Source organism: Notechis scutatus, chromosome 4 (genome assembly GCF_049901735.1).
Source record: "Notechis scutatus isolate UNSWTSFEM ecotype Mainland chromosome 4, rNotScu1.2, whole genome shotgun sequence".
Lineage (NCBI taxonomy): Eukaryota > Metazoa > Chordata > Lepidosauria > Squamata > Elapidae > Notechis > Notechis scutatus.
The window spans coordinates 64,157,002-64,170,056 of NC_142012.1; the positions used below are offsets into that span (position 1 = coordinate 64,157,002).

Genomic DNA, 13,055 nt, shown 5'->3' on the forward strand with positions numbered 1-13,055 from the left:
AAACTGTTAAAATTACCTCAATACATACACTATAGAACTGAAAACTAGAGAATGGTGGTTTATTACAAATCAGGATTAGTTAATAAAAGCACAACACCACAGGTACCAAGTCCAAGTTTCTGACATTTGATAATAGTAAGTCAAGCATGATTTAGGTTAATCATCAAAATTAAAGAGAATACCATGGAGAAGTTTATTCCCACAACACTGAGCATAAATCATATAGGAGTGTTATATGAAAGTATTTTATAATGGTTAAAGTGCTGGATACTAGGCCTGCTTTAGACATGAAAGTCAGTCACCTTCTCTCAGCCCAACCCACCTCACACGATGATTTATGTAGAGAAAACAGGAGGCGGGAGTATTAGGTATGTTTGTTACCTTATATTGACCAAAATATAGAAAAAGAGAATAAAAATTTAATATTCATATATCTCTATTTGACTACAAATTACATAAATCTTACATGCTTATCACTGTGTTACTTTTTATTCCACTTCTCATTCCTTAATATGCTATTTCGCTTTAAAACTATTTCACAGAAACCTTGTAGAGTGTGGCAGTTTTGCATTGATTTATTTATGATCTGGCCAAAAATATAAATGTGAATGTTCATATTTAATTGCAGAAATTCATTTAGATCAGGAATGTCAAATTCAAAGCCTGGGGGTCAAACCCGGACTGCAGAGTGCTTAGATCTGGCCTATGGGGCCACCGTAGAAACAGTGAGGGACTAGCCCGTGGTGCCTCTGCCAGTGAAAATGGGCTCCTGAGCTCCATTTCCAGCAGTGACAGCCTCCTGCAACCTTCTGCCAGTGAAAATGGAGCTTGGAAGGGCCACATGACCCTCTTGAGCTCAGTTTTTGTTGGAGAGGGTTGCCGGAGGCCATCACAACTGTAAACTGAGCTCGGGAGGCCATATTCGCTGGCAAAGCGCTTTGACCACCACAGGCGACCGCAACATGAATGACATTGAGTTGGCCATGCCCATTCTGGCCACACACACACACGAGGACAACCACAACCCTGATACAGCCCTCAATTAAATTGAGTTTGACACCCTAATTTAGAATTTAGATGGTTTGTAGCCTTTTTTTGCTTCCTATACTTCAATTATATCTAAGAAAAGATCTCATGGGCAGTTGCATTAGGTTTTTCTAGAAGTTGTGCTACTCATCCTATCATGAAGGGCTCTTTTGGAAGATCTAAAGCAGAAGCTGGGTCAGTCATCTCAAAGCCTTGGCCAAGCCTTGGTGGATATACTAGAGGACTAAGGACCCTGAAGCATCTGAGATGCTGCTCCTACGGTGAGAGCCTGGGAACAGCTTGTGTGTTATTGGTGGATGCTTGAGGCCTTCACCCAGAGTGAAAGTCAGGTGGATACATTGGGTGAGTCTACCCTCCCTATGGCTGGCCAGTGAGAGGGGCCAACTTAGGAGGAAGGACATGTGTATGGCAGGAAGATGGGAGCCCCGTTGAAACTGAGAGCTTGAGCAATAGTGCCATGGGTGGCAGAGCCCCCTGCTCTGAGTGGAAGGAGTCTTAATAACATGAATTCTGATACCTGAAAATATAATTTTATATAAAAAGTCAGCTGATGGAGCTTATTATCGTGTCTCATAAAATATAAGAATTATCATAAATTGTGCTTTTATGTAGCATGATAAATATAGGCCTGAAGTAAATAACGAGTGTTTTGGATAACAACTGTAAATGATAAGCATGTTCTTCACACATAAATTTTACCAGGAGGTTATCCCCTTGTCATCTTCTCCCTTGGAATCAATAAAAATGTTCATAGGTGGGATTTATTTTTCTTTTAATAGAAGTTACTAGCTTATTTAATTAACACATTTTAATTGCTGTATGGATTTTCTTAACCTACTCTCATTTCTCACTTTGTTGCAGATAATGCTAAGTGTCTCCTCCATTGATTATTGGCAACTGGTGCAGTCAAAGAACACCACTTTCAATATAAATTGCCACCTCTTTAGACTTTCAGTATCTGGAATTTCATAGCCTTCACCTTTTCCCCAATACATGAATTGCAATGGTCACATGAATATTTGGAGAGTGGTATTAATACCATCTCGTGGTCTATTTATGATGGCACTTTAAAGGGAAGAAGCCAATTGTTGGAATTTTGGGGTGAGATGAAACGGAAGAAACATACTCCTGCAACAAAACAAAACAAAACGAAGATGAATCTGATCATGAAACTTCGTAGGAGTTTCCGAACACTCGTAATTCTCTTAGCCACCTTCTGCTTAGTGAGCATAGTCATTTCTGCTTACTACTTGTATACAGGTCACAAGCAAGAAATTGCCCTCACTGATACCACAGGAGAGATGGAATGTGAAGATCTTAAACTTTTGCCCTATAGAACTCTAGAACTTAAAACAGTGAAGCCAATCGATCCTACTAGGACTGATGCTACGGTGTTGCTTTTTGTTGAAAGTCAGTACTCTCAACTTGGTCAAGACATCATTGCCATCCTGGAGTCTAGTCGGTTTCAGTATCATATGGTGATTGCATCTGGGAAAGGAGATATCCCACCCCTGGCTGATAATGGCAAAGGAAAATACATCCTTATAGTATATGAAAATATTTTGAAATACACATCCATGGATTCATGGAACAGAGAACTCCTGGAAAAATACTGTGTGGAATACAGTGTTAGCATAATTGGTTTTCATAAAGCCAATGAGAATAGCTTGTCAAGTACTCAGCTCAAAGGATTCCCATTACATCTTTACAACAATATAGCTCTTCAGGATTGCTTAGTAAACCCCCGGTCCCCTCTATTGCATATAACCAAAGCCCCAAGGGTTAAAAAAGGCCCACTACCTGGTGATGACTGGACTGTTTTCCAATATAACCATTCTACTTATCAACCAGTGCTTTTAACAGAATTTCAAGCTTCCAAATTATTCCCAGCATCGCTTCCAAAGCTTAATCTTTATGCTACAGTGATTCAGGACCTGGGACTTCATGATGGAATTCAAAGAGTCCTGTTTGGAAACAACTTGAACTTTTGGCTACACAAACTTATTTTTATAGATGCCATCTCCTTCTTGACAGGAAAAAGGCTTACATTATCCTTGGACAGATACATTCTTGTTGACATTGATGACATCTTCGTTGGAAAAGAAGGAACAAGGATGAATGTTAAAGATGTGAAGGTAAGATGAGAATTTACGAGGTCTTCTCTCTGACAAATTTCTAACAGCCAAATCAACAGAGTCCTGGAATTCTTCTCAATTCTATATCTTCAGTTTTGCACACATCCTCCTTACAATTATTAAAAGAATGAAAGCTAGATGTTTAAAATATTATTTGAGTGCCTTTTTTAAAAAAAAAAACACCACTTTTTAAACATTTCCTCTCTCCCAACTAGGCTGAGATTAATTTTTTGATTAATATGAACTTATTCACCATGTTTCATGATGTCTGAAAACTCAGATCTCAAAAGTATTGCGTGATTCATTCATCCACACTGGCTCTCTACTGTTACTGTACTTCTTGCATTCTGAGTTAATTGTATTTATTTATACTCAGGCATCAGATTTATTTTTAACATTCTGGGTTCCCTAAGATAATTAAGACAGATTGATTGGATAAACAATGAATTATGTCTGCTGATCTTCATGTTTAACACTAAGCCACCGTGATTGGTGGGTGGGCTTGTAGGTTAATTCTGAATTTCATAGGCCTCAATAGAGGAAAATTTGAAAGAATATTTAAGTAACTGACCTTGTAGCACTCAAGTCACTAGAATTTGCCTTGTGCTATGTTTTGATATTAAAATGAAAGAAAATTATTTTGGCTAGTATTCTTAGGGATCTCAGAAAAAAAATGGGAAAGACTTAAATATCTTTTGAAGATTAAACGTTTACAAGTTTCACAAGGAGTATGTGTGATTAAATCCATCTTTGGAATTGTCTAAATTTGAGCAATATCTAGTGAATTATTATTAGGTTAACTACATAAACAATTTATCCAGCTCAGATTGAACATTTTTTGTGATTCCTTTGAAAATGCATAGATTATTTTCTAAAATATCATAAAATAATCATTTTCCTATGTATGTAATTTATGTATGCAACCTGGTTTCTTCTTATTTATCATTTGATATGATTTGTATGTTAGCCAAGGCAACACCTGGGAAACATACATTTCAAAGTCCAGTTGAAGCCTAATATTAATATTCATAAAATAATAGGATTGTATGTTAAACAGTCCATTGTTAAATAAACAATGTATGCTTTATTATAGGAGTCTCCAACCTTGGCAACTTTAAGCTTTGCTGACTGGAAAATCCTGGGAGATGAAGTCTGCCACGCTTAAAGTTGCCAAGGTTGGAGATTCCTGCTTTATTAAGAATTCAGTGAAACTTCAGGTCACGAACGTTCCTGTTCATGACCAAATCGGGTAGCGAACAAAAAGTCCACCCGAATTTTCCATCGGATCACGATTCAAAAATCAGGTGGTGAACAAAATCGGCATGGAAAGATTCCCTTTCTGTGCTGATTTCCCCTTTGCTGCCAATTTTTTACTGCACACATATACAGTCGGTCATGCTTCCAGGCACAACCAAATCAGGTCATGACTGGAGTCGGGGAACAGATTACGGTCGCGACCCGAGGCTCTACTGTGTATGAAACATGGCACTTTGGGTACTTTTATACAAGGATTATAAAATCAGTCTTCTGATTTTCTCATCTCGATTAGCCACTTGGACAAACTTGATGCAAGGAATTAATAATAATAATAATAATAATAATAATAATAATAATAATATTATTATTAACACCATCAAACATCCAGATTTGCCTATCCCAGGTCCTTGGTAAGGACTCGATAAGTAGACAAATGCCAAACCCAGTCTGAACATCTGGCTGACTGTGCGAATAATAATAATAATTCATATAGCACTTTCAGAGAGATATTAGTGTAGTTATGATTTTAGCTAGTTTTAGTGTTATTTTAGTTATATATTGCTATCAGATTGTAAACATACTGTAGTCAGACTTCCCTTAATCTCTCAGAGATATAGATTGTATGTTATGAGATGCATGAAGGCAAATATACATGCCCCAGGAGAGTGTTGCAAGATCCAGTCTGGGTCCATCACTGGGACCAGAGGTTTAGTCTTCAAAGCTTTCAGACTCATGTTGGTGCCCACCCTCTTCTGACCGAGGCTTCCTGAGACTGTAATTAAGCACACGCTTAGTCCAAACAATTCTTGTTTTATTTCAACACTGGGAATTATGTTCATTCCCAGTCCGTAATGAGTCCCAAACAGTCTCTCAAGATAAGCACCCACCTTTATGTCCTTTGAATGGCTGCCAACAACTAAACTGCCAAATTAACTGTAAAAAGCCAAGTGAAGTACAAAGTCCATACAGAGCTTCAAGGTTTAATCCACCTTTGCACCTCCTTTATACTTTAGGGGAGGGGCAATCACCTCCAAGCCTTACTCCTGAGTTGCCCCTTTTGTCTTAGCTGTTCTTGCCTTCTGGCAGCTCTGCGCACATGCATACTGGGAACAGGCTCCCCTTGTTCCTGTTCCTTCTGCTGCCAGTTTCTGGAGGCTCCGGAGTCAGCATATAAGTCCCAGATGGTCCTGGCCCCATCTTGGTATTGGATGCAGGACCCTCATCCGAGTCCTCCCCAGACTCCCGGAATGGTCCCTGTTCTTCCCCACTGTCCGATTCTGCTACCGTCTGCACAGGCTGCTGGAAAATCACAACACACCCTATACCCTAGACTATTCCAGGACTCGTCCTGGAACCCATCCAGCACAGCGCATCCAATGTGTGTTCCCTTACACACACGGAGTTTCCTGAGAATGGTCTCCAGCACAAGTCCAAGAGTTCAGAAGACTAAACTCTCGTCCTGGTGACCAACTCAGATTGGATCTGCAGCATTATGTTGTGCTTTTGGTGGGGAGGGGTTATCAATGTTTATATCCTATGTGGTATTATACTGAGCATCAGGAAATAGCCACTATGTGAGTAGTCTTATCCCACTTGTTTTCTGCAGATAATTAAGTAATTCTACATAGTAATTCTACATAGGTAATCCTAGACTTAATGCTGACATTTAGCAATAGCACTTAAACTTATATACTATTTCATAGTGCTGTACACTCTCTGGGTGGTTTATAATATCAGCATATTGCCCCTAACAATTTGGATCACCCTTTTACCAAACTTGGAAGATGGAAGGCTGAATCCACCTGAAGCCCATCAAGATCAAACTTCAGGCTGTGGACAGAGTTAGCCTGAAATACTGCATTCTAACCATTGGCCACCAGGGGCTTAATAATCAATTGCTTTAGCAACTGTTCAAAGTTACGACAGACCTTACCAAGGCTACCTACAACCTGTTTTAAAATTACTGACACTATGGCAGCCTTCAGTCATTGAGCCCTTACGAGCAACTGTAGGGATCCTGCAGGGACAATCTATCTATCCATCCCAGCCCACTGGTTCCGGTAGCCAGTCATCAACTTGGGAGATTAGGATGGCTACAGCACACAAGAGTCAACTGGAGCTTACACCTTTCTTCTTACCTAGCAACATAGGGGAAGTCAGGCCATCTGGAGATTGCCTCCAGCAATCCAGGAAATTCAGCTGGGTTCCCAAGATGCAAGAAGTGGTACATGGAGAGCTTCGTGGAGTGGAGAACACCTTGGGAGGCCTGTGCTAGGACTCTCAGGCCATTCCTTAATCTGAGGGTCTCCAAACTCCACTTAATAAGCTGTTTAACAATTACATGGGGGGGGAGAGCAGAGATGGGGGCTGTTAAGTAAGGCAATCACATGACTTCTGACTATCCTGGGCGTAGTCCATTATGGTTATAATTTGAGGACTATCTGTATTTTCCTTTGGAGATTCTTGCTAAATCACTTTCTAAACAGGAAGTAAATTAAATAGAATGATTGAAAACCAGGCAATCTATAACACCAAAGCCTCCTTCAGGAACTTGAAAACTTTTTATAAACTGACATTAGGCAAGTAATTAGATTGGGGAATTTGTGATAGTCATTTCCATCATAACATTCTCTCTCTAGGCCTATTTTCTTAGCATCTTTTCTGTCTTAGAAAATGACAGGCAGAAATCTATCCTGTTTATAGATTTATATCAAACTAGAGAACTTCATACTATTTTAGCTATAATTTTTAACTATTGGTTGTTGTTTTGAATTTTGAGTAATACTATTTTTTAATATTTTTAACATACTTTAGTACATTCGTCTTAAACATGTTTAAATTAAATGGGAAACACACACACACATACAGTATACGTTAATACTGTACCATACATCTCATTTATTTTTCTACAACACTAAACTTGTAGTTTGACAGTAAATACATTTATTAGCAAGTCGTAGTAAGATGTTATAAAAGTATGTAAGGACTATCTAAATGACGACCAGCAGTTGCACCATGATGTAAGTGCACAGTCCCTATGCTGTTAAACCAAGGCCTTATTTAGGTTGGGAAGGGTACAACCGGAAGTGAAAAGCCCAATAAATCAAAACAGTGAACTTGCCTCCGGAGAAATGAGGTAAAGCTATCCAACAAAGTAAGGTGAATCAGGAACACTGATTCTGACCTCCTTGTTCAATTTCAATATTAATGGTACCGTTGCAGTTCTTGCTGTGCTTTACCATCCAAATCTCACCAATCAATTTACTTCTGTTCTTTTTTTTGTAGACCTTAAGTTGCATTACCAAATCAACAATTGAAGTTGCTCTTGAAATTAACTGTTCAAAAATAAGGTTTCAGTCTTTTCTAGAAAGCATTTTAAGTCCCCGCTTATAGCCAGATATTAAGTTAAGGACTTAAAGCATGTATGTTAAAATCTCCAACTGCCAGATTAATCAATTGAGCAACTCTATAGAAAGGACCCCAAAGTCTCTCACATAATCCTTAAATATGTGTGCCATCAGGGCAACAATTATATTACTGCAGCAATTAAATTATATAAAGCTTAAAATATATTTGTTGTTATATATTGTGATCAGCTCTGTCTATAATTTGGAAAGTGATCAGTCTAAATTTCTAAAATGCATACTCCATATCCTCACTCAACTTCACATACGCTTAATCAGTTAGAGCTTGACTGATGCTTCTTGAGGCATTCTAAGAATTTGACCTGACAGATTTTGTTGGAATTGGATTAATTTTTATATTTAAAAAGAGAGTGGGATATTCCTGAATCTTCATTCTTTCTACTATTGGTTTCAGATTTTTTTTTTCTAGTCCCACAAAAATATATGTGACTAGCTCTATACCGGTGCTTCGCTATGAAACTATGTGATCGGGTTTAGTTTTGGGGGAGGAAAATAAGGGATTGTGTTTTTTCTCTGCCTACCAGCATCCATCGGTATTTATCTGGCTAGCATCCTGTCAGTGTATGAAAGGGTTGAGGTCTGTTTGGAAACTGAAACATGGAAACTGAAACAGTATTTGCTGTATGAGCAAGAAGGGGACACCAAGGAGCCCTGGGCATGGCTTAGCTCAAATGTTCTGTACTAAAGCTGGTTGCTGCTGTGAAACTGAAACTCCTCTGCTTGTGTTTTGCATTTGGAACAGATTTCTTTTAAGGTGGGGAGGGGGAGTAGAACTCCTTAGCATCAGAGAGTGTTAATAATAATATACAAAATACTAATGCTCTGATGGTCATTTGGAAAAATCCTTGACATATTTCTAATGAGAAGTGCTCCCCTCAGTCTTCAAATCCTAGCCCTAGACCCTGCTTTCGGGAACCAGTTTGATACTATCTCTTGCCACTGTTTTATCTTCCAGAAAGAAGATAACTCACTTGGAGTTACCCACAATTTTCAATGTATGTGAGAGCACTTTTTCACTCTGTATTCCTTTCCAACTAATTAAAGGAACAGATGCAAATTATTTCAAATTCCTGGCTATGTAACGTAGGGGCACATAGCTAGAGCCCTTTTTCCCTCCTGAAAGATAATCTGTCTCATGAGATAAACAAAATCAAGCTATATTTCTTTTAAAAAAATGTTTAGACCTTTTTTTAAGGTTTAAATATTAAACATTATTTATTTATGTATGTGGTCACCCATTTGCCAAGTAACTTTGGATGGATTGTCAAATTTAAACATTAAAGGGAAAAATACATCAATTATAAAAAGTCAGACATTAAAACTTATAACGTCAGGATCAATTATTCATAAAATTCACTAACATTTGGGTCCAGTGCTGAAGGAAAAAGCCAGTTCGTAAGAGCCTTTTTAAATACAGGTAGTCCTTGACTTACGACCATGATTAAACTTAAAATGTATGTTGCTAAGTGAGAAATTTGTTAAGTGGGTTTTTCCCCATTTTATGACTTTTCTTGTGACATTTTTTAAGTGAATCACTGTGTCAGGATTCCGGCAGTTACCCCAATTAAATCATGAGTCTCGAGCCAAACTTCCAAAACTTCAAAAGGATTTATTGGGAGTTAATATGTCTGGCACTGCCTGGGTGTAGTTGATTCTGAGACACAAAATTCATTGTCACCCTTGACTCTGGTTTTCCCTCACCTCCTGGGTGTATCATAATTCATATTCTCCAATGGGACACATCCATAGCCAAGAATCATCAATCATGTTCTCCAGTTAGAATTTTCCACAGCAGAAACTTCAGTCACCTAGTTACTATCTTTGAAAACATTTATGGAATGCACTTTTGCTACCCCACTGCTCTTTCAAACCCCTTTCCCCCTTCCTTTTCTTTTGGCAACTCTAAATAGACCATAGAAAATATTTTATGAGTTGACACACTTTAGTTGTCAAATTAGTCACACTGTTGTTAAGTGAATCTAGTTTCCACATTGACTTTGCTTGTCAGAAGGGGATCACATGCCCACTTGCATAAATATGAGCCACTTGCCAAGTCTGTGAGTTTTGATCACGTGGCCATGCAGCGGCCTTAAGTGTGAAAAATGATCACAAATCCCCTTTTTTTCAGTGCTGTTGTAACTTTGAACCAGGGGTGGGATGCTACTGGTTCTTCCCAGCTCAAAAGAACCGGTAGCTCTTAAGAGCAGCAGATATAGAACCGATTCTGTGTTTGCTGATGTTTGGCCCACCCGCCCACCTGGGCTCTTACCTGTCCTTTATTTCCTGCTTTTTCAACCTCAGCTGTTTTGTGCGGCACAGCTGACGGTTGAAAAAGCAGGGGGGGAAAAGGCTTTTCAAACACTGCGCACCCCTGCGCGGCACTTTTCAGCTATCTGGGTGGCACAGTTTAAGGTTTTTTTACACGTGCGGAGCAGCAAAACGTAGTCACCGAACCAGTAGTAACACCGGTTGAATCCCACCCCGGCTTTGAACGGCCACTAAATGAACTGCTGTAAGTTCGAGGACTACCTGTATCAACAGAGTGGTGGCCATCCAAAGGCAAATATGCAGGATGTAGAAATTATAGTGCCGTTCAAATCAGAAGGGGAAAATGCTCGTAACATAGGACAGTAAACGAAAGAAAACACAGTGTTTTGAGTACATTTCAAGAGGCTTTTTGCTACAAATGAAGCAAGTGCTTTCTGTCTACAGGTTACAAGGCAAGACTACAAAATATCAGTTATCCCAAAAATATTCTAGAAGAGGGGAAAATGTACTTTTTGTACTTGTCTTTAGGGTCCATAAATGCTGAGTTATAAGTTCCTTAATTTGTATAAAGATAAATAGAATACTTCATAGAATACTTTATTGGCCAAGTGCGATTAGACACACAAGGAATTTGTCTTGGTGCAAATATTCTCAGTATACATAAAAGAAAAGATATATTCATCAAGAGGCAAGAATCATAAGGTACGACACTTAATGATAATCGTAGGGTAGAATAAGCAATCAAATCGTACTAGGAAACAGTCAATATAAATTATAAGGATACAGGCAACAAAGTTATAGCCATACAGTCATAGGTGGGAGGGGATGGGTGATAAGGAAGGATGAGAAGATTAACAGTAATAGTAGTGCAAACTTTGTAATGGTTGAACAGTATTGAGGGAATTATTTGTTTAGCAGAGTGATGGCTTTCGGGGGGAAAACTGTCCTTGTGTCTAGTTGTTCTGGTGTGCAATGCTCTATAGCGTGAGGGGTCTGTAAATAAAGAGTGTTTAGACGTTAGCACAATGCAAAAACAATCCAATAAGGGGAAATTGCTGTATGATCCCAGTGAGTTAGATGGACTCCAAATATAGCCATATGAATTAACTCCTATTCTAATGTTATGAGTATTATCCCTAACTTCCTAATCACAAAGGCAGATTTCATAGATTGTATTAAGTCGTAATGAGGCATATTTGTTTGGCTTTTGGCTTAGTGTAATCTGTGGGCTACTGTCAGGTTGCTGTCAATTGAGGGCCAAATTGGGATTAGAACTTTTGTCACTAAGTCATTAAGTGAGTTACTATGTGACCAGCCTCAACTTTATTTTTTATTTTTTTGCCATAGTCATTTAGTGAATTTCCCCATTGCATTTACTTATTATAGAAGTGGGCTGGGACAATCACAAATAGCAATAACGTAGGCCCAGGATTTTGCAAGCATCCTAAAGGTGAGCTGGTGGCCAAGCACCAGAATTTTGGTCATGTGACCTGTGGGAATGCTGAGACTGATCATAAATAGAACACCCGGTAATGGGTCAATTTTTTCAGCACCTTTGTCGCATTGAACAATCACTAAAAGAAAGGTTATAAGTCAAGGATTACCTATAAACCATACGTTTAGTGAAAATTATCTGAAAAAAAACCTTACTAATATTTTTGTAGAAAACTTGCTAATTGCTATTTTAGCAGGAACAAACCTAGATTGCAGTGATGCATGAATCTAGTTCTCACTAATAAATGCAATGGTTGATCAATAGTCGATTAATTTCATTCATTATCCCTAAAATATATGTGTTTGTATGGAGAAAAGCAATAAGCAGTGAGCATTATGACGAGTAAGAATTGTTGCCCCTACTATAACACAACACAAACTGATCTTGAGTTTGAGTTTATCCACCAACCTTCCTTTTTTTTTTTGGAAATCACTTTTTTAAAAAAAAAAATGGCTGTCAAATTATTCTACTAGTAGTGGTGGTGTGTAAAGGCTCGTTGGGTTTTCAGCAACAAAAATGTTCAACTTCTAATTGTAAATAGCCAAGAATTTTAATTTAATCTTAATGATTGCTGTGAGATATAAATTTCTCAGTTGCCTTAGAAAAAAGTACCATTTGGAGGCAGAATTCTTGCTTAACAACTGTTTAAACTTACAAGAGATTCGGGAAAAAATTACTTATGACCTATCCTTGAAATTAAAACTGCTGCATCACCCCAGGGTCACATTATGTAATAGATAACAGATAATCAGAGTTGGAAGGGACCTTGTAGGTCATCTAGTCCAACTCCCTACCCAATGGAGACCCTACACCATTTCTGACAAATGGCGGTTCAATCTCTTCTTGAAAGTCTCAAGTGATGGCGCTTCCACAACATCCGAGGGCAAGCTGTTCCATTGGTTGATTGTTCTCACTGTTAGAAAGTTTCTCCTTATTTCCAGGTTAAATATTTCCAGGTGATGATGCTCCCACAATTTCCGAGGGGAAGCTGTTCACATAATTGCATTTTGGGTGCTTTGCACCCTATCTGCAGTTGTGACCATTTGCCAAAGGTCCTGGAATCATGCGATCATCAATTGCAATCTTCTCTGCTGGCTTCCCCAGAAAGTCAGTGGGGAAGCCGACAAGGAAAGTTACGAGCTTCTTCTTCATTCCTCCATTCATAGTGGATGAGATACTTCTATCGGGCACTGGAGAAACAAATATCTTTTGGATGTCTTCTTTTCTCCAGTCCAGTGCCAGAGTTCCCATTCCCTTGCACCAGAAGAGAATTCCATCATTGGACTGGAGAAAGCACCCCAAAGATCTGAGTTTCTTTCCAATCTTTCTACTGTTAAGAAAGATAATGTAACGCTTGCCAGCCATACAAGTTTTTTTTTTCAGACTTTCTACCCATCAGGAATATTATGATTTCTAGCTTTCTGACTG

The 13,055-nt window shown here is 38.6% G+C and overlaps 1 protein-coding gene across 1 annotated transcript in view; it reads left to right on the forward strand.

The window, feature by feature from the left end:
• The window catches only part of LOC113417979 (N-heparan sulfate sulfotransferase 4), a 155,257-nt gene that overhangs the window by 20,401 nt on the left and 121,801 nt on the right, over nt 1–13,055 (forward strand). Inside the window, exon 2 of the mRNA XM_087963637.1 lies at nt 1,909–3,182. Coding sequence (XP_087819763.1) covers nt 2,154–3,182 — 1,029 coding nt within the window. The 5' untranslated portion in view covers nt 1,909–2,153. The remainder of the gene's footprint in view (nt 1–1,908; nt 3,183–13,055) is intronic.